This window comes from Megalobrama amblycephala, linkage group LG19 (assembly GCF_018812025.1).
Source record: "Megalobrama amblycephala isolate DHTTF-2021 linkage group LG19, ASM1881202v1, whole genome shotgun sequence".
In the NCBI taxonomy this organism is placed as follows: Eukaryota; Metazoa; Chordata; class Actinopteri; order Cypriniformes; family Xenocyprididae; genus Megalobrama; species Megalobrama amblycephala.
Genome location: NC_063062.1, coordinates 37,922,492 through 37,947,889, shown reverse-complemented (window position 1 = coordinate 37,947,889; position 25,398 = coordinate 37,922,492). Strand labels below are relative to the sequence as shown.

At 35.9% G+C, this 25,398-nt stretch overlaps 1 protein-coding gene across 2 annotated transcripts in view; it reads left to right on the top strand.

Annotated features, from left to right (window-relative positions):
* Positions 1 to 438: 438 nt before the first annotated feature.
* The window catches only part of LOC125254386, a 94,991-nt gene continuing 70,031 nt past the window's right edge, over positions 439 to 25,398 (top strand). The window contains exon 1 of one of the 2 annotated variants that reach the window (XM_048168987.1): positions 439 to 689. In XM_048168987.1, coding sequence (XP_048024944.1) covers positions 662 to 689 — 28 coding nt within the window. In that variant the 5' untranslated portion in view covers positions 439 to 661. The remainder of the gene's footprint in view (positions 690 to 25,398) is intronic. The other variant, XM_048168986.1, reaches the window with a different exon arrangement.

Here is a 25,398-nt window from a genome sequence, read left to right as displayed (position 1 = left end):
AAAAAGACACACAGAGCATTTCTATACTGTACAGAACAATTTAATATATTCATGTATCTAAAAGCTCAGTAATTAACCAGTAGACACAGGTAATAAATACAACATTTCACAGAAGAAATATTTACAAAATGTGGGCTTTGTACATATAGGCCTGGTTTCACAGATAGGGTTTAGCCTAAGCCAGGATTAGGTCTTAGTTCAATTAAGGCATTTAAGCAGATTTTATAAATGTACACTAGAAAAAAAAAAACATTACTGATGTGCATCTTTAGACAAAACAATGGCATGGAAGTGAAGGTAGCTTTCAGTTGAAACAGCTCAAATGTGCATTTTAGTCTAGGACTAGCTTAAGCATTGTTTGTAAAACTGGGGGATAGAGAAATGGTTTAAAACATCTGTAGGTGTTGACAGGATTTGAGAGTTTTGCATTTTCCAAAGATTTTGCATTTTTTGCATTCAAATTTCTGGTAGTATTCTTTGCCTGTAGTGACACATGTCACTTTCACTTTCACTTTTTTTGTAAAGCACATTGGTCACACGTAACTTCAGTCATTATAGAGGTTTAGAGGTAGAGAGTAAAACGTTGCTCCAACTGACATGGATTATCTTCTCTTTTTTATGGAGAATCCCTGTGTAGGAGAACTAGCATTGACCAACAGAGATGAACCAGGATAAATTGGAGACTACAGGTGAGGCTTCATTTAACTCAAGCTTGTTAATGATGATCAGAGAAAAATTGTTTTTACTTTGAATTCTGACAAAATGTTCAGTAATTATTGTTCCCCTTCAAACTCACTCAGACTGAATAAGGTTTATTCATTGCTTAGAGTCTCTTTAAAAAGTTAGAAAAGTGAAATAGTTCTGCTATCATTGTCACTTTTGTTTTGGCTTTCTGATGTTTTATTGCAGTTTTTGTTCAGTATTTTCTCACTAATTGTCTGAGCTTGAGGTTGTGTAAAGCAATTATTCATTTGCAGTGGATGTTTCATGATTTTCTCTCCTGAAAAACTGGTTAAGCTGCATTTGACACAATGAAAGTCAATAGGGCACAAATGTTTCAGTCTCCAAAAAGAACATAAAAGTAGCATAAACGAAATCCATACAACTTGTGGATTAAACCAATGAATGATGAACAAAAAAAAATTCATTTTTCACTCTAAAAGAAAAAAAACCCAAATATGCAACATATCAATAGCATAAAAAATCGGTTTATCATAAAAATCTTGTTGTCTCTTAAACTGCTTGATTAATGTGGGTTACATTTATGGTGTCTTTCTTGAGGCTTGTTGTTTGTCTAGTCTTTCAATGGATGGACAAAAATGAGAGATAATATTACAAATATCTTCATCACTTAATATGATGAATATGAACGAATGTCTTATATGGGCTTGGAACAGACCTAATTGATGACAGAATTTATTTCTGGTTGAACAATTAGCACAAAATATTTTCTTGCATTTAAAATTGTGAGATGCTGTAACATGGAAAATATTAAGCTGAACTTCTTGTAACTTGATAACACAGTCTAGCACTTTTTTAAAATGTAGGTAAAAAAAAAAAAAAAAAAAAAAAGGCAGCTGTGGTTGCCAGAACGTTACCGTAAAAAAATACGGTAGAAACGTAAAAATTTTTTTTTAAAAAAAGTGTTAAATTTAAGGTAAAAAAAATATGTACTTCATAATACTGATACATTGTTAATTTAATTGTTAATTAATATCTGTTTTGTACTTTTGTGATACACTGACAACCACCGAACACAGCGGTGATGAGAAACACATGATGATTCAAAGTTCAACTCTAACAGTTTTTCCACAAGTTGAGAAGAACTATACTAATATATAGAAGGTGTGTCATTCACACAAACACTAAACACCATCATGGTAACACACATGAAATTTAAAAAAATGCAATAAACATTAATTTAACAACATTAGATGGAACATAAAACCCTAATGTACATAACTGGTTAGAAAAAAATAAGAAAAACTATAAGAAGAAACTGAGTTATTTCAACCCATATAGCAACATTGTGTCGGCCCAGATCTGGCCCACATCCTGCACATGTGGCATGATGATCTGAGTCACATGCTGCAATGAATTACGGTTCTTGTGTGGGTTGTTTCTGTTTGCCAGCAATGGGCCACAAGCAGGACACAGCAATGCCACATGTCAGCCAAGAGCAAAGAAATAAACCTAAAATGGACCACAATGTTGCTATGTGGGAACAAAAGTACATCAAATGTTAAGTGTCACACAGGGAATTGTGGGAATGTCAATTTACAGTTTTTCACTGTAAATTAGCTATACAATTATTTTTCACCTCCAAAAACTGTAAATTTATTGGTATTTTATGGTAAAATTAGATTAAATATACAGTTAGATCTATTACAGTTATTTACCGTATTATGGAAACTTTCTGTAAACCAATTAACTGTTTTTCACTGTAGCATTTTTACAGTCTTTTACTGTTAAAATCACAGTTATTTCTTAAGAAATCACCTCATCTATTGTGTATTTAAACAGAGAAACATTTAGGCGGGAAACGTTTTAGAGTCATACTGCAAAAGAGCAGACACCCCAACATCCACATCCTGTCTTTGCAACAAAAAGGTGTTCTGTGTGAGCATGTGGAACCGGTTTTCAAAACACTGGTTGTGAAGCTAAGCCATTAACTTCAACTAATGTCTACCATAAAAAACGTCCTGTATTAGGCTTAAGTCCCCACAACACTGTTGTGACACTAATCATCATCAGTTGCTCACTCACGACATCATCAGGCTACATCATTCACTCTTTTTGGTGCTAAATAGAACCCTTTTTATAAGGTTCCATAAAGACCAATGCTTTAAAAGGTGCTATAAATTATTGCTTGCAAATTATGCTTGATCACGATATCATGATGATGGTCATATATTTTAAGTTCCATTTGTTCAGTAAAGTGAACGATGTGGTATTTATTTGTAAGCAACTGTATATAAACACAAATAGCCTACATAGAAAGATGATCAAACAACTAGTCACTGTTCAATAGCCTGTGTGAATCATGACAAGTAGGCTAGATAGGGGCCAAGTTTGATTTCATGTTGACGTTAAGGAGGCGGTCCGGTCTGTATATTCTGGTCTGGCAGTGACATCTAGTGGTTACAACTGGAATATACATTCATTTTGTTATTTGTAACTCTGATGAAGCAATGGAATGTTTGTATCCTTAACTTATGGATGAGACAATAATCAACAGTGCAAAAATTAAACAAATATTAGGGTGATTTCAGGTATATCTTTATACCTGTATCTGTATACCCCCCGGATATATTTTATGAGGAATGGTTGCAATTTTTTGGGCTTCAAAATCTCATCCTCTATTTACTGTTCTTATAAAGCTTGGAAGAGCCAGATGTTTTTAAAAAATGATTGTGTTTGTCTAAAAGAAGATACTCCTTTAGGGTGAGTAAATCATGGAATAATTTTCATTTTTGGGTAACTATCCCTTTAAGTGAACTGATGAATTTTACTCACAACCTATAGGTTATTCTTTTGGGTTTGTTAAATATTTTATTGAATATGTTTGTTTGATAATATGTGTTAATAAATTATGTGTTTTTAATTAAGATACAGGATCATTTTTGATAAATCAAGGATTGCCCACTTTACCTGAAAATAAATTTATCTGGAGTGTATGATCTCAAAATATTTACAAATAACACATTATAGCAACTGTATTCACACTGAAATATTAGCCTATAGCTGGACATTAAAGTGCAAAAGTAATAAAGAAAAGAAAAGAAAAGAAAAGAAAAGAAAAGAAAAGAAAAGAAAAGAAAAGAAAAGAAAAGAAAAGAAAACAACAGCAACAGATATAACATAACAATTAGTCATCAATTCATAATTTTAGCAGTAGACATGTGAGATTAATTCTGAAGCATTAAAGAAAAATGTGCTATCATTGAGTTTCCGACAGAAGATGTATGGATAATTTAGGATAATTTACTCTTCAGTAAATAGCATGTAACAACAGTTCAATTCAGGACCTGCTCCATTCACTTGTGGAAATAAAGGTCAGTAGGCCTAATATACCAACATTTATCTCATATGAAATATTTTAATAATTATACCATTATTCTAATCAAATATCAGTCTCATCTTAGCAGAAAGCTAAATTGAATTTAACTCTAAAAATGTTTAAAACATACTGAGAATGTAATTAAATCCAATAAATAGATATAAATAAAACTAAATTTATAATGAAAAGTCAATGATATTTGATATATGTTTGTTTTCGTTAATACCTAAAATAAAATAAAAAAATAAAAACTTGCTAAACAAGTTTTAAATGTTTTAATAAAACATGACAGGTGACGTCAGCTAAAATGGGCTATGCTATGTTTTGGTCATTATAATTCCATCAAATAAGCTACGCATGAGATCTAATGATATTTATAAATTCATATGGTTCTCTCTCTCTCTCTCTCTCTCTCTCTCTCTCTCTATATATATATATATATATATATATATATATAAAATGTGAAAAATTTATTAAAATAAGTTAAAATAAGGGGTCAATATAAAAAGAGCACAGCACAGGTAATTGTGGCTGAAATCATTTTATTTTTAAAAGTAATTTGACACTATTGTCTTTAGTGTGCTATAGCAACAGCAACACCATAAATGTATTTCATTAAACAGAAAGTTGAACAAATATTTCATTACGAAATGTAATTAAAAATGAACTGATCATGTTGTATAGGTGTGTGTTTCTGTGTATTGGTATCTTTTGTGTGCATCATGCATGTATGTGTGTATGCTTGTGAAATATTTGTCAAACATTTTGTTAAAGATTAGAACATCTTTGACAAAAAACAAAAACACTTGCAATTTTGAATTTTTAAAGGACTGTTAAGATTTTGTATGGATACATATCTAAGCCTTTAAACCTATTTTGTGTATTTGTCTATGCAGCCCATTTTAGCTGAAAATTGTGGCCCATTTTAGCTTAACCATTTCTACCTAAAATAACCTTTTCACAAAAATTCTTTTTTTTATTTGAAAGAGCATGTCAAAACATTGTTCATAAACATTTCCTTTGTTGGTAAGCTTTTATAATTGCTTTAGTTGCCTACCCTTATTAGTGATGAAGGAAATTTACTATGTCAGGCTCACTTACCTCACAACTTCTCTGAAAAGCTTCATGTAAGCAAAGAGTATATATAGAACCCAAGAGGTGAAACTCTGATACTTACCTAATGGAGTAATAATTCTGAATTGAAATATATATATATATCGTTTTAATGGATCACACATAATGATCTTATAATACATGCTGTGTCCATTATCGCATAATTCACACTTTTAGACACTTTTGCTTTAATGGACATTAGACAACACTGCAAAATCAAACTCTTATATTCATATATTTATTGTCCAACATTTCCAATTTTTCTGATGCATGTCCTTAATTTAATTTCATATGTTGGTATTAATTCAGTGTTTATAAGCCTAATGCTAATAGATCTTTAAAGAATTTTAACCCAAACTAGTTACTAGAGAGCAAAGGTTTTGTGAAAAAAGTGGAAGACAAACACAATATCTGTAAAATAAACTGTTAAAAGGATTTGATGATCACTAGTGATAGTATTTTATTCTGTGTTGTCATCGTTCAGGTTGGATTTCAGCTTTAATGTGTTTTTTTTTTTTTTTTTTAAAACAAAGAAGCAGGTATTGCCATAGAAACTCACCCCAAAATGGCGGAAACGCAGGGCTGCTGCTGGGCGCCGGTGTTCCAATGGAATGTTCTATTGAGTGTCGCTTCTTATTAGTGTATATTCTTTGTTGTAAGACTCTGCCCTGTCCCCCTTAAAAAACTCAGACCAATCAAAACAATATATATTTCTTATTTTAATATATTATTAATATATACACATCGGTGAAGGATGCTGGTAATTCCTCGCTGGTGGAGGAGCATCAGGCAGTAGGGGAAAGAGAACTATAGAAAGTAAACTGGGAAATTAGTTTACAATAAATGTGTGTGATACTGTGCACTGGAAACCTTTGAAACTTTCATTGCTAATTTGACACCTTATTGACATTACATGACATTATATGGTCATGCAACTGCAATGTGAATAGAAAAAATAAATCATACATGTAGTCTACATAAGATGGTGAATATATATCAATGCCTATTAAAATACAGCTTATTTATATAATCTGTAAAAAGTGTCAAATTAGTGTTTAGAAACATTAGACATTGCTATGTAGATTTTGAGTGTTTAAGATGTGATGTGATCTCTTCCATGGCGCCAAAATATCAGAAACGGCCCTTCACATGCAACAAAACGTGATATTTTATGGTAGGTCTAACCGAAAAATAAATAGCCTAAAGTTTTACATGAAGGTGGTTAAAACGCAGGTCCAAAACTATCTCCCTTCCTCCCCCTCCTTCCCACATCATTGTATAACAATATTATATTCTTTCTTTGTAACGTTTTGTCTCATATACAAACATGATAGTATTCTGATTCTGATCCAAAACATTAAATGTCTTTTTACAAGATGTAATATAAGTCTAAGGTGTCCCCTAAATGTGTCTGTGAAGTTTCAGCTCAAAATACCCCATAGATTTTTTTTAATTAATTTTTTTAACTGCCTATTTTGGGGCATCATTAAATATGAGCTGATTTACGCTCCGGCCCCTTTAAATCTCGTGCTCCCTGCCCCAAGAGCTTGCGCTTGCCTTAAACAGCATAAACAAAGTTCACACAGCTAATATAACCCTCAAAATGGATCTTTACAAAGTGTTCATCATGCAGCATGTCCAATCGCGTAAGTATAGTATTTATTTGGATGTTTACATTTGATTCTGAATGAGTTTGATAGTGCTAAAGCTAACATTACACTCTGTTGGAGAGATTTATAAAGAATGAAGTTGTTTATGAATTATACAGACTGCAAGTGTTTAAAAATGAAAATAGCGACGGCTCTTGTCTCCGTGAATACAGTAAGAAACGATGGTAACTTTAACCACATTTAACAGTACATTAGCAACATGCTAACGAAACATTTAGAAAGATAATTTACAAATATCACTAAAAATATCATGTTATCATGGATCATGTCAGTTATTATTGTTCCATCTGCCATTTTTCGCTATTGTTCTTGCTTGCTTACCTAGTCTGATGATTCAGCTGTGCACAGATCCAGACGGTAATACTGGCTGCCCTTGTGTAATGCCTTGAACATGAGCTGGTATATGCAAATATTGGGGGCGTACATATTAATGATCCCGACTGTTACGTAACAGTCAGTGTTATGTTGAGATTCGCCTGTTCTTCGGACGTCTTTTAAACAAATGAGATTTATATAAGAAGGAGGAAACAATGGAGTTTGAGACTCAATGTATGTTATTTCCATGTACTGAACTCTTGTTATTGTGTACTATGCCAAGGTAAATTCAATTTTTAATTCTAGGGCACCTTTAAATGCGGCCGCACACTTCATGGACCAGAGAGTCACTAAGCAAGTTAAACAGCAAAAATATATGTGTGTGACCTTTTGTAGGGTAAATTCAGGGTGATTGCTGTACTTTGTCATTGAGATGAATTGGAAAAAGTGTCCCAATCACACTATATTCAAGATTTTAATACACTGTTTAAACTCCTTAATGTCTATGGTGATTACTCCCCTAACACTTTTTGCTTCGACGTGTAACTCGATGGTCATTTTGCACTTTATTCCAAACTTTGAAATAATGTTCCCGAATTTTGTCTGCTACAATTAGGCTAAAGTTTATTTAAAAATCTCAACTCATCCCTAATGTGTGAAAGTTAGCCTATTGTCAAGTATTGCTGTTAACACCTTTCGAGCGACAGAGGGCAGAGAAGCACTCAAAATGACAGAGTGCACTCCGCCGTCACTAAAACCCATTTTTTCCCCGCCCCGCTCCCTCCTTCACCCCTTCGCACTTGCTTAGCTTCTCGTGGCTCATTTCCTACTGTAGTGCAGTGGAGATACTTGTTTGAAACACCATGGGGAGCAAATCGATTTGTCTCTGTATATTAGTCCTCTTTAAAGGTAAGTGTTTCCATCAGTTCCTGTGTGCGTTATATTGACAATTATCACCTCACGTTCAGACTCAGACCGCTTTGAATCTAACTTAAATGTCAGAACTTAACTTTTCAGACACAACCGATTTACATTGTGAAAAAAAGAGTAAAGAGTTTTTGCATCTTTGAGCTCATTGTGATCTCTTAATGATGACACGAGCCTCTGAATGACCGAGGGAATAGCAATAGCACTAAAAACTAGTTAAAAATTAAAATGGTGTATTTTTTCATGTAATATTTCTTAGAAATAGACCATGCCTATTTATATATTTAATGTATTTATTCAATGTATTTATACGTAGTTTTGAGGTTTATCTAATTTTGTTTCTCTGGAAATATTTCTGGTATTTGTTAATGAGGAATCTGTGTTTTTAGATGAGGCACCTTGCTGAATAATATGAAGTGGTCACCTGCGTTATGTCTCGTGAACAGTGTGTTTTCATTTAATACGGTACTGATAGCCCATTCAAAACAATACAAATTGAATTACAAGCCAAATTATTTTCCTTGACAGTCACGTCATTACTAAACAGAGGCACACAATCTCTCCGATTGCAGGAAAAGCCTAGGTGTGTGTGGCAGTTTGACAGAGAGACAAACATAACCGAGTTAAAAAGGTAGAGATCTGCCAAAAGTATTATAAAAAAATGTTTCATGTTTTGTGACAGTTGTTTGTGAGTTTAAGTAATTTGTTTAAGTTGTTTGGACATGTCGTTGCTGTGGCGCGAAATGCGGCTGGAGGGCAGGAAGTGATTTTTGTATAGGAATGGATATCACAAAATCAAAATTCCTATGTTTTGATTTCAAATCTATCAAACCGAGAAAACACAAGGAGCTTTTCACGTTTATGTATCTTTTATAATTTTTTTAACTTTAAAAGTCGTCGCCTTATAGCGTTTTGCGTATAGGGATACTGAAATTAATATGAATACCTGCTTACCTTTTTTGTTTTTGACTTGGTTAAATATTCATATTCACATTGCATTAGCTATCATTTGGTAGCTGAATTGTTTCCTGTGTTTGGGGGAAGGGTTCTGTGTTTTCTGAATGTGCTTCTTCATCTGTTTGCCTGTATTGTTTTGAGCACTGCTGTATATCTGTTTTGCAGTGTTCATCGACAAACTACAAAATTATTTAATTTTGAATTTCTAAAAAGAAAAATTCTATTAGCTTATTTTATATGAAAAAATAATTGTTTTTTATTGGCAAAATATATATTTTTTATTAGATCAGATAACATTTTAAAGCTGTCATATGGTCATGTTACAATGTGCCCCACTTATAGGGGATATATTGTCACATTTCACTTCTCTTCTTTCGGGGTAAAAAAAAGAAAAGAAAGTAGCCTATACACTGAAACAAAGCCACATATTATACCAGACTTGTGTGAAATTAATGTGGAACAAAAGAAATTCTCTGAACCCAAAGTGGATTTACACAAATTGATAAAGTCAAAAAGCGTTAGGTTGTGCCCCGCGCTCCCCCTACAGTCATTAAAAATTTGTTTTGTTTTGTTGTTGTTTTTTGTTAAAAGAAATGATGATCTGTAACAGCTTAAATAAATAGCTCATATTTTCCACAGCTCATACAAGATTTGTTCTAATTGTATGTCAAATGAGTGTGTTTATACTTACTTTAACTTACTTATATTTTAACTTTAAGTGTGGGTGGCTCTACACTGGAATTTCAAACAAAAATAAGAAATTTAGGGGTGATATTTGATGCACATTTAACATTTGTTCCCCATGTTCAGAACAAATTGCGTCCTATGCTGTCACTCCCGATGGCTGAAAAGCTTATCAATATCTTTGTGTTTTCTCGCATTAATTATTGTAATGCTTTGTTGGTCGGGGTCTCAAATGCTACCCTAAATAAATTACAGCTGGTTCAAAATTCAGCCGCCCGAATCCTGTCTGGAACCAGGACAAGGGATCACATCACTCCAGTCTTGGAGTCTTTACATTAGCTCCCTGTCAGATTTCGGGTGGATTTTAAAGTTCTCATGCTTACCTACAAAGCTTTGAATGGTTTGGCTCCTCACCATCTCACTGAGCTTTTAGCCCCCTACACACACGTGCGTGCTCTCCGCTCTTCGGAATCTGCCCTTTTAATCGTCCCACATACCCGTTTAAATTCTATGGGTAATAGGCATTTTCTTCAGTCGCTCCAAGACTTTGGAATTCCTTGCCTGCTCGGATGCAAGCAGAATCCCTTAGTGTCCTCTCTTAAAGCTTATTACTTTTGGGTAGCTTTTACTTGATTATATTAAAATTGATTTTTTTTTTATTTACCTTTTTTGGTAGTATGTTCTTATTTGGTGTGGTTTTTTTTATATCTCATTTATTTTAAAGTATTGTTTGTATAATTGTATGCTTCCTTTCTTCTGTGAAGCGCTTTGAGATGCTACTTTCAAAGGTGCTATAGAAAATAAAGTTTATTATTATTATTATTATTATTATTATTACTGGGATGACTAAAGTCTTACAACCATGAATTTACAAATAAATGTATTGTAGCCTATATAGGCTATCCATTATTGTCAGGAAAGAAGGATTCTAGATTCTCAGTCAAACTTTATTAGCCTATAAGAGAATGAGAGATCAAACCTGAGTCCTTACAGTTAGGCTATTTTTATTATTAAGGATATTTTTATTTTTATTACCTTCGGTGCTTGAGGCGGGGGTCCGCGATAATGTGCTGGGTTGAGTCAACAGATGATCCTTTATCGACTAGCCAGAGCATCAATTGTCAGAATCATCAAATATTGGCAATATTCAGAGGATTTGGCATTTCCAGTTAATGTTGTCCAATACGTTCGTCTAGTCTATATTATTACTATTAGGTTAGACGTCTTTGATTATTAAATTAATATTATAATAATTTTGCCCCGCAATAATTTCACAGCGCATCACCGAATAACTGACGTGCTGTGAGGATAATAAAAGATTAGGCTTTTAGCCATCTTTGACAATGTTTTAAACACTTTTTTTAGGTTTATTATACAATGAATTATAGGTCTATAATTAAAATTATTAACAGTCTATAATATTCCCTAACACTGTCTGTCAAAGAAAATTAAGAGCAGCTTTACTTTAAAGTCCCTGTAAAGTCAATTCTGAGAATTCTTTCTAAACACTTTATAAATGTTACAAATGTATTGCTGAAACACATTACAAAGACTGTGAATTGTGTAATGCTTAATTGTGAAGTTAGAGCGTTAAACAGTTTTTCACCAAGTCTCTGCTCAGGATTGTTTGGGCGGAGCTAAAACGGGGGTCTAATGACGCACATCGTCCCCCGAGCATAGCCCCTCCCCTAACACTATATAACTGTCGATGACGCACCGAGCGTGGCGCCGCCTCTAACTCTACAGAGGTTCAGTCGCTCAATCTCGAGTATCATTACAGTTATACAGCCCTTTGCGCATTTAGCTAGTAATGCCTTCGTTACGCAAATGCATATTACATGGTTGTTATAAAATACAATATGCTCGGTCTCCTTATTTAAATTTCCTAAAACGATGATATGAAGGATTCTAAAGTGATCGTTATACACCGGATAATTTTACAAACTTTCATCAGACAGCTGGGATTCACAGATAATCCGCTGTTTTTGGTGAATGTGACTGAACAGACCTCGTCCCCCCCTCCCGCCTCGGCCTTCTTACCGTCCCGACGATAACCGATTATATATGGGGCCGGACAGAGTCTCTCCCGTCCCGGCCTTCATCCTCCCGTCTCGCGGCACCGTCATTTGTCGACTCGACAACAGTCCGGCAGTAGGCTACGTGCCCACCAATGAGTGTAAGTTGTCGTGTGTGCTTATGTTATAATAAGTAGGTAGTCCACAGTAACTCTACTAAAATGTGCAACCCTCTAACGTGATTGTTTTGTTTATATGCATCATCAGTATGTTTGACTCATTAGACAAGTAAGTTGAGACGGCAGCTCTCGCGAGTGGGCGTGGTTTCACCGCCGACAGCGGACACGCCCCCAGGGTTTGAGAGCAGAGAGCGCTGCCTATTTTTTCGAGATTTTGATAACTTATTTCATTTACTTGCAGGTTTTTTTAATCATTCAAATTTGGCTGGGTGGTTAATAACACATTTTTCTGTGGTGTGACAAGCTCAAAACACATACTTTAAAATGACTTTACAGGGACTTTAAGCTCCGATTTAAAAACAAAAACAAAAAAAAACAAGCTGTTTAACACGAAATACTGCTCTTCTTATTTGTTTCACTATATTACGGGCCACATGAGAAATAATGGAATAAATAAAACAGTTAGGGCCAGATTTACTAACATTGCGCCAGCGTAAACCCTCTTTTGGTGTTAAAAAACGGTGAAAAGGCGTGGACTGAGTTGTTTTTGCGGAAGACGTTATTGCTTATGCATTTGTAGGAGTTTCCATTTCAGACGCAAAATTTATGAGAGGAGAGTATTTAAATGAATCACGCTACGTGATTTCTAATCTTTGCGCTTGTCAGTTTACTAATATTTGCGCCATTATTTAACGCTAAAAAAAAAAGCATGTCTTAAACCATTTTGCGACATGGCTGAACCAGAGTACATAAAGCGCGTGGTAGAAGGGAGAAAATATCGTATTCATTTCTTTGGAATGCCAGGAAGGCGTTATCCAAACATGTCGTTTGCCAAGCCATGTTGGCCTATATATAAGTGGTGTGCGGTGGTGTTTTAAAATGAGGAGGTAACGTCCTCTTTTTATGTTACACATTTTTCCTGGTTAATTTAGTATTACATAAAATGAGAAACCAAATGCAATTCTGTTTTGTATTTTTACACTATGTAATGTTCTATTTATACATTTACTCAAGTTTGTGTTTAACGCATTTTTACATTTATTCCAAAATAATAACTAAAGGCAGTAACAATTTAAACAATATCTATTATTTGTAAACTAATATTCAGCTTTTCTTTTTAATAGTCAATTTTTTTCAGCAGTCATCAAGCTTTTACACACTGATCACTCACTCACTCACAGACACAAAGATTGCCACGCTGATTGCTCACTAAAAACCCCGCAGTCATCATGGTTAGGCTATTTCGAGTTTAATTTTGACATGAAATAAAGCGGTGATATCGAAGTGACCGTTGTACTTACTTTTTAATTTTTTACTTTACTTTTCTTTTCTTTTCCTTTTTACTTTTCTTTTTAATTAGACTTCCCATTAACGCCATCAATGTCTTCAAATCAGCATAGGCCTATTAGAATAATTTCTGAGGGAACATGTGACACTGAAGAGTGGAGTACGCCTAATGATGCTGAAAATTCAGCTTTACAATTAAAATTTACAATTACAAATAAAATTACTTTATAAAATATATTCAAACAGAAAACAGTTATTTTAAATTGTAGCCTAATAATATTTCACAATATTATTGTTTTTACTGTATTTTTAATTAAAGGGTTAGTTCACCCAAAAATGAAAATTCTGTCATTTATTACTTACCCTCATGTCGTTTCACACCCGTAAGACCTTCATTAATCTTCGGAACACAAATTAAGATATTTTAGTTGAAAACCGATGGCTACGTGAGGCCTTCATAGGGAGCAATGACATTCCTCTCTCAAGATCCATAAAGGTATTAAAAACATATTTAAATCAGTTCATGTGAGTACAGTGGTTCAATATTAATATTATAAAGCGACGAGAATATTTTTGGTGCGCCAAAAAAAACAAAATAAGGACTTCCTATGCTTCCTGAAGCAGTGTTTTGAAATCACTAAATAAGTCGTTATTTGTTTTTTTTTGGTGCACCAAAAATATTCTCGTCGCTTTATAATATTAATATTGAACCACTGTATTCACATGAACAGATTTAAATATGTTTTAGTACATTAATGGATCATGAGAGAGAAAATGTCATTGCTCCCCATGAAGGCCTCACAGAGGCATCGGATTTCAACTAAAATATCTTAATTTGTGTTCCGAAGATCAACGAAGGTCTTGGAACGGCATGACGGTAAGTAATAAATGACAGAATTTTCATTTTTGGGTGAACTAACCCTTTCAATAAATGCAGCATTGATGAGCAGACGAAACTTCTTTTAAAAACATTAAAAATCTTACCGCATCCAAACTTTTGACTGGTAGTGTATAAAAATAAATAATATATATGACAACATGGCTTGGCAAATATTATGTGTATATGTTTGTCAGATTACATAACAAGTTGCGCCTGTGTCGACCCGCACCTGATGAGCATCAACTCTGCTTGTTTTCCACCCAACGCTAATAGGTTGTTTGCAATCACGTGGTTCTGGTGACGCGCGAAATTCCGGTAGAGGGCAAGAAGTGAAAATTAGAATGGAAGAGATGGAGAAAAGTATGTTCTGTGCTGATTTAGAAAGGTATAAACAGAAAATCACAACATATGTTGGACGCGATCCTTATGTTATGAAGAGGAGCGACTTTTCCACTGATTTGAAAGACTTGATTGTCATCGGGATGGTAGATATTGAGAATGTAAAGCTGCCGTCACACCTAGTTCAGTTGGGTTTGTTTATATCGCGCTGCCTTTCTGCTAGTGATGTTAAGGGCAGTATTTTAATTTTCTGTCATGATTGTGAAAAATGTCACCATACAAGTCATTTTGCTGAATCGAGAATCGTAATAGGAGCTCACATCGTCCTTCAGGGAAAAAGACTGGACGGTGTAATACAATTTTCGCCTTGGTTGAGGACGTGAGGGAAGACTACTTTTAGCAAATGTAATAATGTCACTTAATAAACCCATTGCCTTTCACTCAAAATAATCACATACTTAGCTGAGTTTTGTATTTGTTTTTTTGTGTAATAATTAACATGTTTGCGAGTAGCCACTTTACATATCCCTAAATGTACCCATCTCCACCCCCTGGTTCTAGATCCAACTCCTCCCACTTTACATATAGGTGCGTTCACGCGACCTCGTAATTCCTGTAGTTACAAGATTCTAGATTGTAAAAAGCGTTCACGTCCTCATAGAGCTCGTAATTACAGCTTGTAAGCTGGGAGTTTTCTGAAAGCTCCCAGATGTAGCCTACCACGTGGCCGCTGTACCACCTGACCGCTTTAGATTAGGCTTGTTTGAGATGCATCGGCGCTGCGCAGACCGATCGGCGTATGACATCAAAGTACCGCGAGAGTGACTGGAGAGCATTCAACTCCTATGCTTTAGAATCGCTCTCGCGGTACTTTGATGTCATACGCCGATCGGTCTGCGCAGCGCCGATGCATCTCAAACAAGCCCATTGATTTATTAGGCGTTGATAGTGGTGCCATGGAAACGCATAATTCCCAGTCCAGGGACCAAAAGGACGTGAACACCTCCGAATAACGTCACGTGTTGTCATTTAAAGATTCCGGTAAATACGAGGTGACTGCAGCTTTAACCTACCCGACTCCGCCCCCTGGATCTCGAGTGTTCTGCAGTTAGGGGCTACTGGAACTTGTACGCAGACACTTCAAAACTGTTCACGAGCTTCTATGAGTTTGATTTTGGTTGTCATTTATTGAAATAAATACAAAAATACAGCGTGTCTGTGTCCTTAACGTGACCCTCCGATTCTCCTTCGTGGTCATATGGGGAAGTTAATATTTACAAAGACAACATTAAAACTACAGTTACATTTACACGCTTCCAACAAATAAATTGATCGACTTCTGTCAGCTTGTAGAACACATTTTATTTGGACATTTTCTACCACATGATGGCTGAAGCAGCAGCGCGTGCCACTGTTCTCATGGTAACCAGATCAACATTGTAAATGGAATTCTACAAAACTGAAGTGAAAACACCAAATTATCATTCAATAGGATAAAATATCTTCTCTTCCCTGCAAACCATAGCATGAAGAATGTGAATATTTAACCAAGTCAAAAACAAAAGATAAGCAGGTATCCATATTCATGTCAGTATCAGCAGACGCAAAACGCTGTAAAAAGGTACAACTTTTAAAGTTACAAAATGAAACAAGTTATAAAAACGGTATAAGTTATGTAAACGATATAAACACCTTCTGGCTTCTCGATTTTAACGATTTGAGCAACCATAAACAATGCAAAACATACGAATTTTGAGTTTTTGATAGGATTCCTATATAGAAAAATAACTCCCTGCCCTCCATTCGCGCTGCTGCTGTGACGTCATGTGCAAACAACCTATTTGCGCTGCTCTTGTTAGATTGAGTTGGTCATTATATAAATGATCTGATTGCGTCTGTGTTCTTTAATTTGTGCGTCAGCAGTAGATAGTGCGCAAAACTTGCTACTCCCATCGGCGCATTTGTGGAATTGCGCTCTCAATCTAATTTGCCCGTTTAGTAAATCTGGCCCCTAGGCTATATAGCATAGCATTATCAGCATATTATTATGCTATATTGCTTATTTTGGATCAACATCAGAGTAAATTTTGGAAAGTTTGACCTCAGTTCAATGAATACGATGTCTTTATACAGTCTTTATTCAAATCTCCCTCTTGCTAATTCTGTTTCCTCAACCATCATACGCCACCTAATTATGATTGGCTAAACGTTTGTTGTTGGCCCGACTAACTTCCAAATTGTGTTTTTGAAAAATGGCTTACCCCACCTTTAATTAATTGGTCCGGCAACACCCATTTATATATATATATATATATATATATATATATATATATATATATATATATATATATATATATATATATATAGAGAGAGAGAGAGAGAGAGACTGAGACTGTCTGTCTCTGCCTGAAGAAACATGAAAAAATTGTTGGTAAATGATGGTGCCCTGTATCTAAAAACATAAAACCCTTATAGTGGATTCATTATGTCGGACTCACCGCAGGTAACTCATAATCTGCAGTTGTTACTCCTGTCTCCTGACAAAAACATTGCATGCGGCGCCTGTGGAGTGTGGAAAGTTACTGGAGCGTGCAGCCGCGCTCGTCTCTCACAAGGAACGTCATGGCAGTGATTGACAAGCCAGAGGGCCAATCGTTTACGCGATGATCGCGTAAACGATTGGCTGATGTTTTTAAGGCCCTACTAGAGCTTAGATCGGGCCCAACAAATCAAGCCCGACCCTACCCGAGCCCGAGCACATTGTGTCCGAGCCCGGCCTGGCCCGACACGTCCACTGTAATTATGAGCCCGAGCCCGATTTAAACCCGACCTTTTTTAATATGTGGGCCGTTATAAACAGAGGCAGCGCCAGATTTTTTTTTAACGCAGGTGCTGCTGTGCGAGATCATTTAGGCTAAAGGGGGGAGCTGCGCAGATATATATATAATATATAGCCTATATATATATAATATATAGCCTATATATATATATATATATATATATATATATATATATATATATATATATATATATACATGGGCGACATTAGGGGGGGCAAGGGGGGGCAACTGCCCCCCATATTTTTCCCGATGTGATCCGTCAGCTCCAGTCCACTACAATTTGGAACGGTTAAGGCCCGGGTATACTTCATTTCCCACGTTCCCCTCCGTCTCGCGCACAGTTGAGCGCGCAAGCCTTTCTAAAAGATACTCCGCTGCCCATCAGCGCGGAAAGACGCGTTCGGCACATGCAAACGCGCACCGTCCGTGGCAGGGGCGTAGCACCAAATTTTGGGCCCTGGGTACAAACCATCTTGCTGGGCCCCCGTACCAAATACCATAGTGATACCAATGGGAGGGGTATTGCATTTTTATCATAATAACACTTAAAGGTGCCCAAGAATGCTTTTTTACAAGATGTAATATAAGTCTAAGGTGTCTCCTGAATGTGTCTGTTAAGTTTCAGCTCAAAATACCCCATAGATTTTTTTAAATTAATTTTTTTAACTGCCTATTTTGGGGCATCATTAACTATACACTGATTTTTTCAGCGCGCCGCCCCTTTAAATCGCGTGCTCCCTGCCACACGAGCTCTCCACTATATTACAGCACATTTACAAAGTTCACACAGCTAATATAACCCTCAAATGGATCTTTACAAGATGTTCATCATGCATGCTGTGTGCATACATCGAATCATGTGAGTAAAGTATTTATTTTGATGTTTACATTTGATTCTCTGAGTTTGAGGCTATGCTTTGTGGCTAACGGCTAATGCTACACTGTTGGAGAGATTTATAAAGAATGAAGTTGTGTTTATGCATTATACAGACTGCAAGTGTTTAATAATGAAAATAGCGACGGCTCTTGTCTCCGTGAATTCAGTAAGAAACGATGGTAACTTTAACCACATTTAACAGTACATTAGCAACATGCTAACGAAACATTTAGAAAGACAATTTACAAATATCACTAAAAATATCATCCTATCATGGATCATGTCAGTTATTATTGCTCTATCTGCCATTTTTCGCTGTTGTTCTTGCTTGCTTACCTTGTCTGTGCACAGATCCAGACGTCAATACTGCCTTTCCTTGTCTAACGCTCGAACATGGGCTGGCATATATGGAAATATTGGGGGCGTACATATTAATGATCCCGACTGTTACGTAACAGTCGGTGTTATGTTGAGATCCGTGTGTTTTCCGGAAGTCTTTTAAACAAATGAGATTTACATAAGAAAGAGGAAGCAATGGGGTTTGAAACTCAATGTATGTCTTTTCCATGTAGGCTACTGAACTCTTGTTATTCAACTATGCCAAGGTAAATTCAATTTTTGATTCTAGGGCACCTTTAAAATGTAAACAAAATAAGCCACACTCTGATTAATATATTTTTTGTCTGAAACTGAAATATATGGCTTTAAATGGTTGCTAAAATATCCTTTATTGTCACAATACCTTTTTTAAAGTGTAGGCTAAGTACAAGTTAATTGCTGATTATTTGTCTGTTTAAAATAAATGCAGACTATAGAATCACAGGGTACACTAACCGCCAAACTAAACATTCAGTCTTTGAATTACGTTTTAAAATAAGTCATTTTCAATCATTAAGATGTGCATTAAACTGAGAACAATCCTGTACTTAATGTAAGAGCGTGCGCGAGCTAATTTGCATAACAATGCAGTAAAATAGGCGCTAACGATCTGTGTTTTCGCGGGTGTTAGATTTTGACAATGGAGGGAAATATGCAGTGTTTTCATGTAAACTTCTGACTCTGGGGAGAACTGCAGCAGAAGAGGAGACAAGCTGCTCAGCTGCCTGGAGTGGCTGTGTGTTGAGCTCCCAGCTCCGCCTCCGTCTGCTTCTCACTCCGTTATTTACTCAGAAATATTGTTTGCTCGCCATGTAGGGTGTGATACTATAAAGTATTGGTATATTATTCAAATAGAGTACGAACATAAATGTATGCTATTCTACCTGGAGTAGATATTTATGTTAAAACAATGTCAATGCTCTGATGCATTTGGAGCTCACCTTTCTTTTCAAAAAACTGAGTGAGCAACTGCTTGCCCTCATTTGCCTTTCTCTCTTTAATCTTCTTTTCTTTTCGTTTTTGAGCCCCTGATTTTCCTTTCTTAAGGAAAGACATGACTCTTCCCCTGTCTTCCTAGTTCATATCACGGCTAACTCTAGCTCCTGTCTCATTAACTGATTCACCGCAGGTCCGCAGCAGAAGCACCTGACTTGCGGGTCGTACCATTTACATTGATTCGAGAGGGGTGGTGGGGCCCTGCACAGCATGAAAATGATTTTTTTTTATACCAAACCAGTGTCTAACTACAAGTTTAGTTTTGCACAGAAGCTTTTTTATTTGTACATAAATGCTATACAAATGTTAGTGTATGTATATGCATGTATAGAAAACTGACTTCTAAGGGGGCCCCCCCTGCCTCGGGCCCTGGGTACTCGGTACCCTTTACCCCCCCAGTCCGACGCCCCTGGTCCGTGGTCAAAAAAAATCGGCTGCGCGGAGAGTCAAAGCTAGTCCACAGTCTAGTAAACATTTCTTGCTTGCGTCGACTGGAAACACATGAGAAACAGCAGGAGACAGGAGACACTGCAGTAGGCCTACTGAACATTGAACGGCCCATGCATGTGGATTTGGATAAAACAGTTAATCAATTTGATGCCATGCCCGAACGCCGTTTATCCATTCACTGTGGCGTATAGTTGACGGGCATGCAGGGCTATTGCAGGGACGTGCACAGACATTTTGGGGGGCAGGGGCTCAAGTGGAAAAAAGGGTACTTCTCATAATTATTTATTTAAAAAATAATGAACCCTTAAATATATTAAGACAACTTTGACTTCCCTTACACTCATGCAATTGTTTTATACTCCACAGATTTCTACAAAATAATCAGTTCACACAGAGACCATGGTCTTCTTTAGTATTCACTAGGTTTATCACAAGAGAAGTTAACACCAACTATTTTCAAGTAGCTATATATATTTAGAATAAATGACTGGACCAAGGAGAGGGACATAATCTATATAATTTGTTTATTTTGCACAAATAAAAAATTGTTTTATTTCTTTTGGTGTTATTGTAATACTTCTTTCATGAAGTGGACAATTTTAAGATTGTGGTCCATTTTTGTTTCCATGTCTTTTACTCTAATGGAAAGAAAACTTAACCCTAACTGGTAGAAGGCTTAAAACAAACACCATCTAAACATTTAGATGGTGTTTGTTTTAAGCCTTCTACCGTCCGTCTGTTTGCATCTGTAGATTTCTTCCAAATTAACCAAAACAAGCTAATCTGCATATTTAAACACATCAACAGTACATTATATATTATAACAAATGCCTGCAGAGGGCGCCAAAAGCCTGCTGATTTTTGTAGTTACACAGCACAGCACGATCAAAGCCAACCACCATAACTGAAAATATATTATTAGTTAAAAAATAATATTCGCCCACTTCTTTGTGATAGAAATGCTACAGCCACTAATTTCTTCAACAAGAATATGTGGACATCAAACATGCAAAGACAGAGCGAGGGTTTAAACTTTTATTCATGTAAGTGTAAGCGTAGATTTAAGAATAGCATTATGTAGCAAATTCTGTATTATGATTTTTAAATAGTTTTATTAAACCATGCATCCTTAGAAAACTGTCTAATAATGTGGTTCATGAATGCTCCTCTTCTGGTATTGACAGCCCTACAGATATCTTTACCATGGTTCATAACGCAATGCATAGCACAATAAAATAACTGAAATTATAATATGACATAAATTTCATTAGTATCAAATCAGGCAGATGTGTTGATAGTGGTCAAACTATTAATGCAGCGTTAAATGTATAAATAACCCTTAAATAGCCAAAACTTTCAGGTTTGTGAACATAGCCTACCTGAAAGAAATGCACGGGATGGATCCATCTAGGGCTTGTTTCTTTTTCGCTTCTCATCGCCAGACAGCAGTTGCATTTTCGCGGGAATAGTTGTCACAAATTTTCAGCCAGCAGAAAACACGAGGCGGGACGTGGCGCGCGCGCGTTCGGGAATGAATGGCGTGTCGCGGAGGGAGGGCTGCTGAACTCGACAAAGCCGACCTGATATAGTATTTTTTTATTTGTTTTATTCAGTAAATATATTTGTTTGACAGGGAAGCTGTGCTCAAACAGCTTCAATAATATATATTCATTTATTTAAAAAAAAAAAAAAAACACCCCAGAAAAAAGGGCACTTTCTCTCGAGGAAGAAAAAGGGCAGGTGCTCAAGCCCCTTTTTTGTCTATGTGTGCACGTGCCTGGGCTATTGAATAATTTTTCTTATTATCATGCTACTTTTATTATTAAATTAATATTGCAATTCATTTGCCACGCGATCTCATAGCGCATCACCACATAACCGACGCGCTGCGAGGACAATAAAACATTAGTTATCTTACTCCTTATTTAAAGAACAACTTGTCTAACACGAAATACTTCTCGTCTCACGAAACATAGGCTACTATTTTTTTTCTCACTATGGGCCACAGGAGAAATAAATTCATTCAGATTCATCTCACATTATCTCTAAGAGAATATGCGCCGTTATTGCAGCGTCGGATGCCAAAAGCTCAGTCAGTTTTTTCTTTCATTTCTGTAGTGAATAATTGACTGGAGTTTGAGACTTCTTCACCCGCATAACTCTTACGCAAAGTTTGCACATTGTTTGTGTGATATCACCTGGCTCGCCTTCATGGTTTAAAATGGAAATATTTTCAATATTGCGACGTGGCATTTTTTTCTTTATCATCAGTTGCTCGCAAAATGATGGACACTGATTCATGTTGTCCACGTAATTTCCTGTGATCATGGGCGTCGGAACCATTGTATGTGGGTGGGACAAGACCCACCCACTTTTTAAGACAAAAGAAATATTGGACCCACTCATTTTTACCGTTTCTAATTAAGCATTTGTCTGTTCATTTTTCAGAGCGCGCCATATGTCAATGCCCTCTCAAAGCACAGAGCCCGATGATGAAATAATTTTATTAAACTGAATTGTTTCCAAAATTTCTAGTGCTTTCCTTATTCAATGACTATTTTCCTTGTTTCTATTTTAATGCACTTTTAAAGACGGGATCACAAAACGGACTTGCTTCTTGTGTCTGCTGCAAGTTTTGCGCACGAGCCACGCACCTTGCTTATCTATCTATCTATCTATCTATCTATCTATCTATCTATCTATCTATCTATCTATCCCTGCCTCTGCTGAATTATTTTTATCACCGGTGGGATAAAAAAAAAAAATATCTCCCCCGGTGATACTACTCCACACACCACCAACAGAGCATAAAATACAAATATTTTTTAAAACATTGACAAATAAAACGCCGCGTTTTAAAAGAAATGTCTCTTTACGACCATAGCAAAAGGGACACTTTTCAGACGCGCATTCCAGCTTCACCTCAGACACAGGCGCAAGTCAAACGAGCGCGGTGAGGACGGGGGACTTTCAGTTGAACAACAGTGAACTGCGGTCAGATGAGATGTTGTCAGGTTATGTCAGTAAAACTCCAACCCGCCGTTAGGCTATAGCCTACTGTGCTCGAAGCGCGAACTCCAGAATTGCTCGCGCAAATGCGCCGGCGCGCGCTGAAGATTATTATAGCTTTAAAGCGCAAAAGAAATTACGGGCATGCACCGTCGTTATTCTGTTGTAAATTAAGTAATGAAATTACCAAAAATGCGATTAAAGCTGCCTCAAAACTGTGCATGGATGTATGTATTTGTTGACATGGTTTTAAAGTTATTGTTATCCAATTTGTTGTCCTTAAAACGTCTTAAAATGGACATTTGTACACCAAAGAAATCAAAATTTTGGGGGGAAGACCCACCCACATTTTTTGCTTCCGACGCCCAAGCCCGTGATAATAAAATTAAGTGAATTATTAAATAAATGAGTAAATAAACAAGCAAACTTAAACTTTTTTTGCTCAAAATTTCTGCTTATAATTTGATCATGCAGGTACAAAAAACGTTTTGTAGGCCTACTTGCAAAAAAAAAAAAAATTCTTGCCCCCCCCCTACCTCGAGAGTCAAATGTCGCCCATGTATATATATATACTATTAATAAATGAGCAAAAATTGGCCACTCAATATTAAATATTCAATTATTTTAATTATCATAATTAAAATTTTAATTGTATTAAATTGAACAAGCACAACATTCAGCATTCAATCAAATATTCTTAAAGATTAATTATTATTAATAACGTTACTTCAACATATTGTTATTTCAACATAATATGTGTGTGAGCAACAAGCAAGATGTGCATTTGTAAATTCGGTGACAGCGTGTGTTACGAGTTTCAAATGGTGTAAGTGTGACCGCAGTGCGCCGGCGCCTCCTGTCATTATTATATTGTCTGCTATATTGCTTTTATGTATTAAATCCAGGCAATTGGTTGATGAAAAATGTATTAAAATTAAGATACAATTTATACTAAACGAAATTCACTTAAAAAAAAATCTTTCTTCAAAACAAAACTTAAACTTGAAACTAAATGTTAATGGCTAAACAGACTCTCTTTTTGTACAAATTGCAGCACATTCATTTAATTCTGAATTTTGCACATGTAAGTTGAAAGGCATTTGTTTGTGCAAAGTAAAACATCTGTAACATTTATCAAGTTCATAATTGTGCGTGCATTTATTAATTATTATCGTAATGAATAATAGGACAAGGAAGAAGCATGTAAACTGCGCTTGTTTATTCAGAAGTCCACGTTTTTTTTTTTTTTTTTTTTTTTTTTTTTTGCTGTCATAGGCGAGCAGCGTGCCGCATTTAATGCACGAGACAAAGCCAACACATATGTTCTCACTCCCCACGACTAGTTTAAAATGTTAATTCTCCTGTTTTAATTTTTTTGCTTTGCTTCTTCAAGCTCCATTTTGCTCTTAAGCTGCACAGCAGGTGTGATGCGTCAAGCCCCGGGTATACTTCACTTTCCGCGCCCGGACGCGTCACGCGCGCAGTCACGTCCGCGCGTCTTTCAAAGTATACTACACCACGGCGGATGACCGCGTTCGTCACATGCGCAGTACAGTTTTTTCTATGCTCTACCAGACATCGGAGAGCAGCACTGGCTCGTGCACAGATGATGTATATTAATATTATTACTTCCAGTGTACCTAATAAATAGTCTTTTATCAGTTAGTAAAGACAGTTTCAAGTAATATTGCAAAAATGTATAAAACAAAACATCCTCTTTAGCACCTTTAAGTTGAGCTGAGAGTTTTGTGCCCACGCATTACATTGATGCGCTCGACATGTGTCATTAAAATAACCATACAAACTGCCTTAAATTAACTATTAAAATAAGGATAAAGTTGTGTCTGATAGTTGAAATCACTTTTTTATTGGTTAAAATGAATGGAGCATATCTCGTGTTTTTCCGTGGCTGCTCGAGCCCTCAGGATCGGCACTTATGGTTTCATAAACAAGGCCCGGTTCTACACTGTACAAATACATGGAATGCATAAGAAATAAAAATAAATAAATTAAAAAGATGATACATAAAAGATTGATATAAAATGCATCAAAATTAAATAATAAGAAAAAGAATTAAAAGAATAAAATGATGATACATATAAAATAAAGTGCAATCAGTTCAGACATAGCACAGTGCTCAATCAGTAAATGCATAGATAAAAAGATATGTTTTGAGTCTGGATTTGAATGTGGCTACTGTTGGAGCACACCTGATTTCTTCTGGAAGCTGGTTCCAGCTGCGGCTGGCATCATAGCTAAAAGCAGACTCTCCTTGCTTTGAGTGAACCCTTGGTATTCTAGGAGATCTGCTTTTAAACAGTTAAACAAGCTTTTGAAAAAAGATGTGGAAAGTGTGTCAAGGGCGCAGGTTGATGTTTTAATGTGCTGTACTGTTTCTTCCAAAATTTTACCATCAATTGCT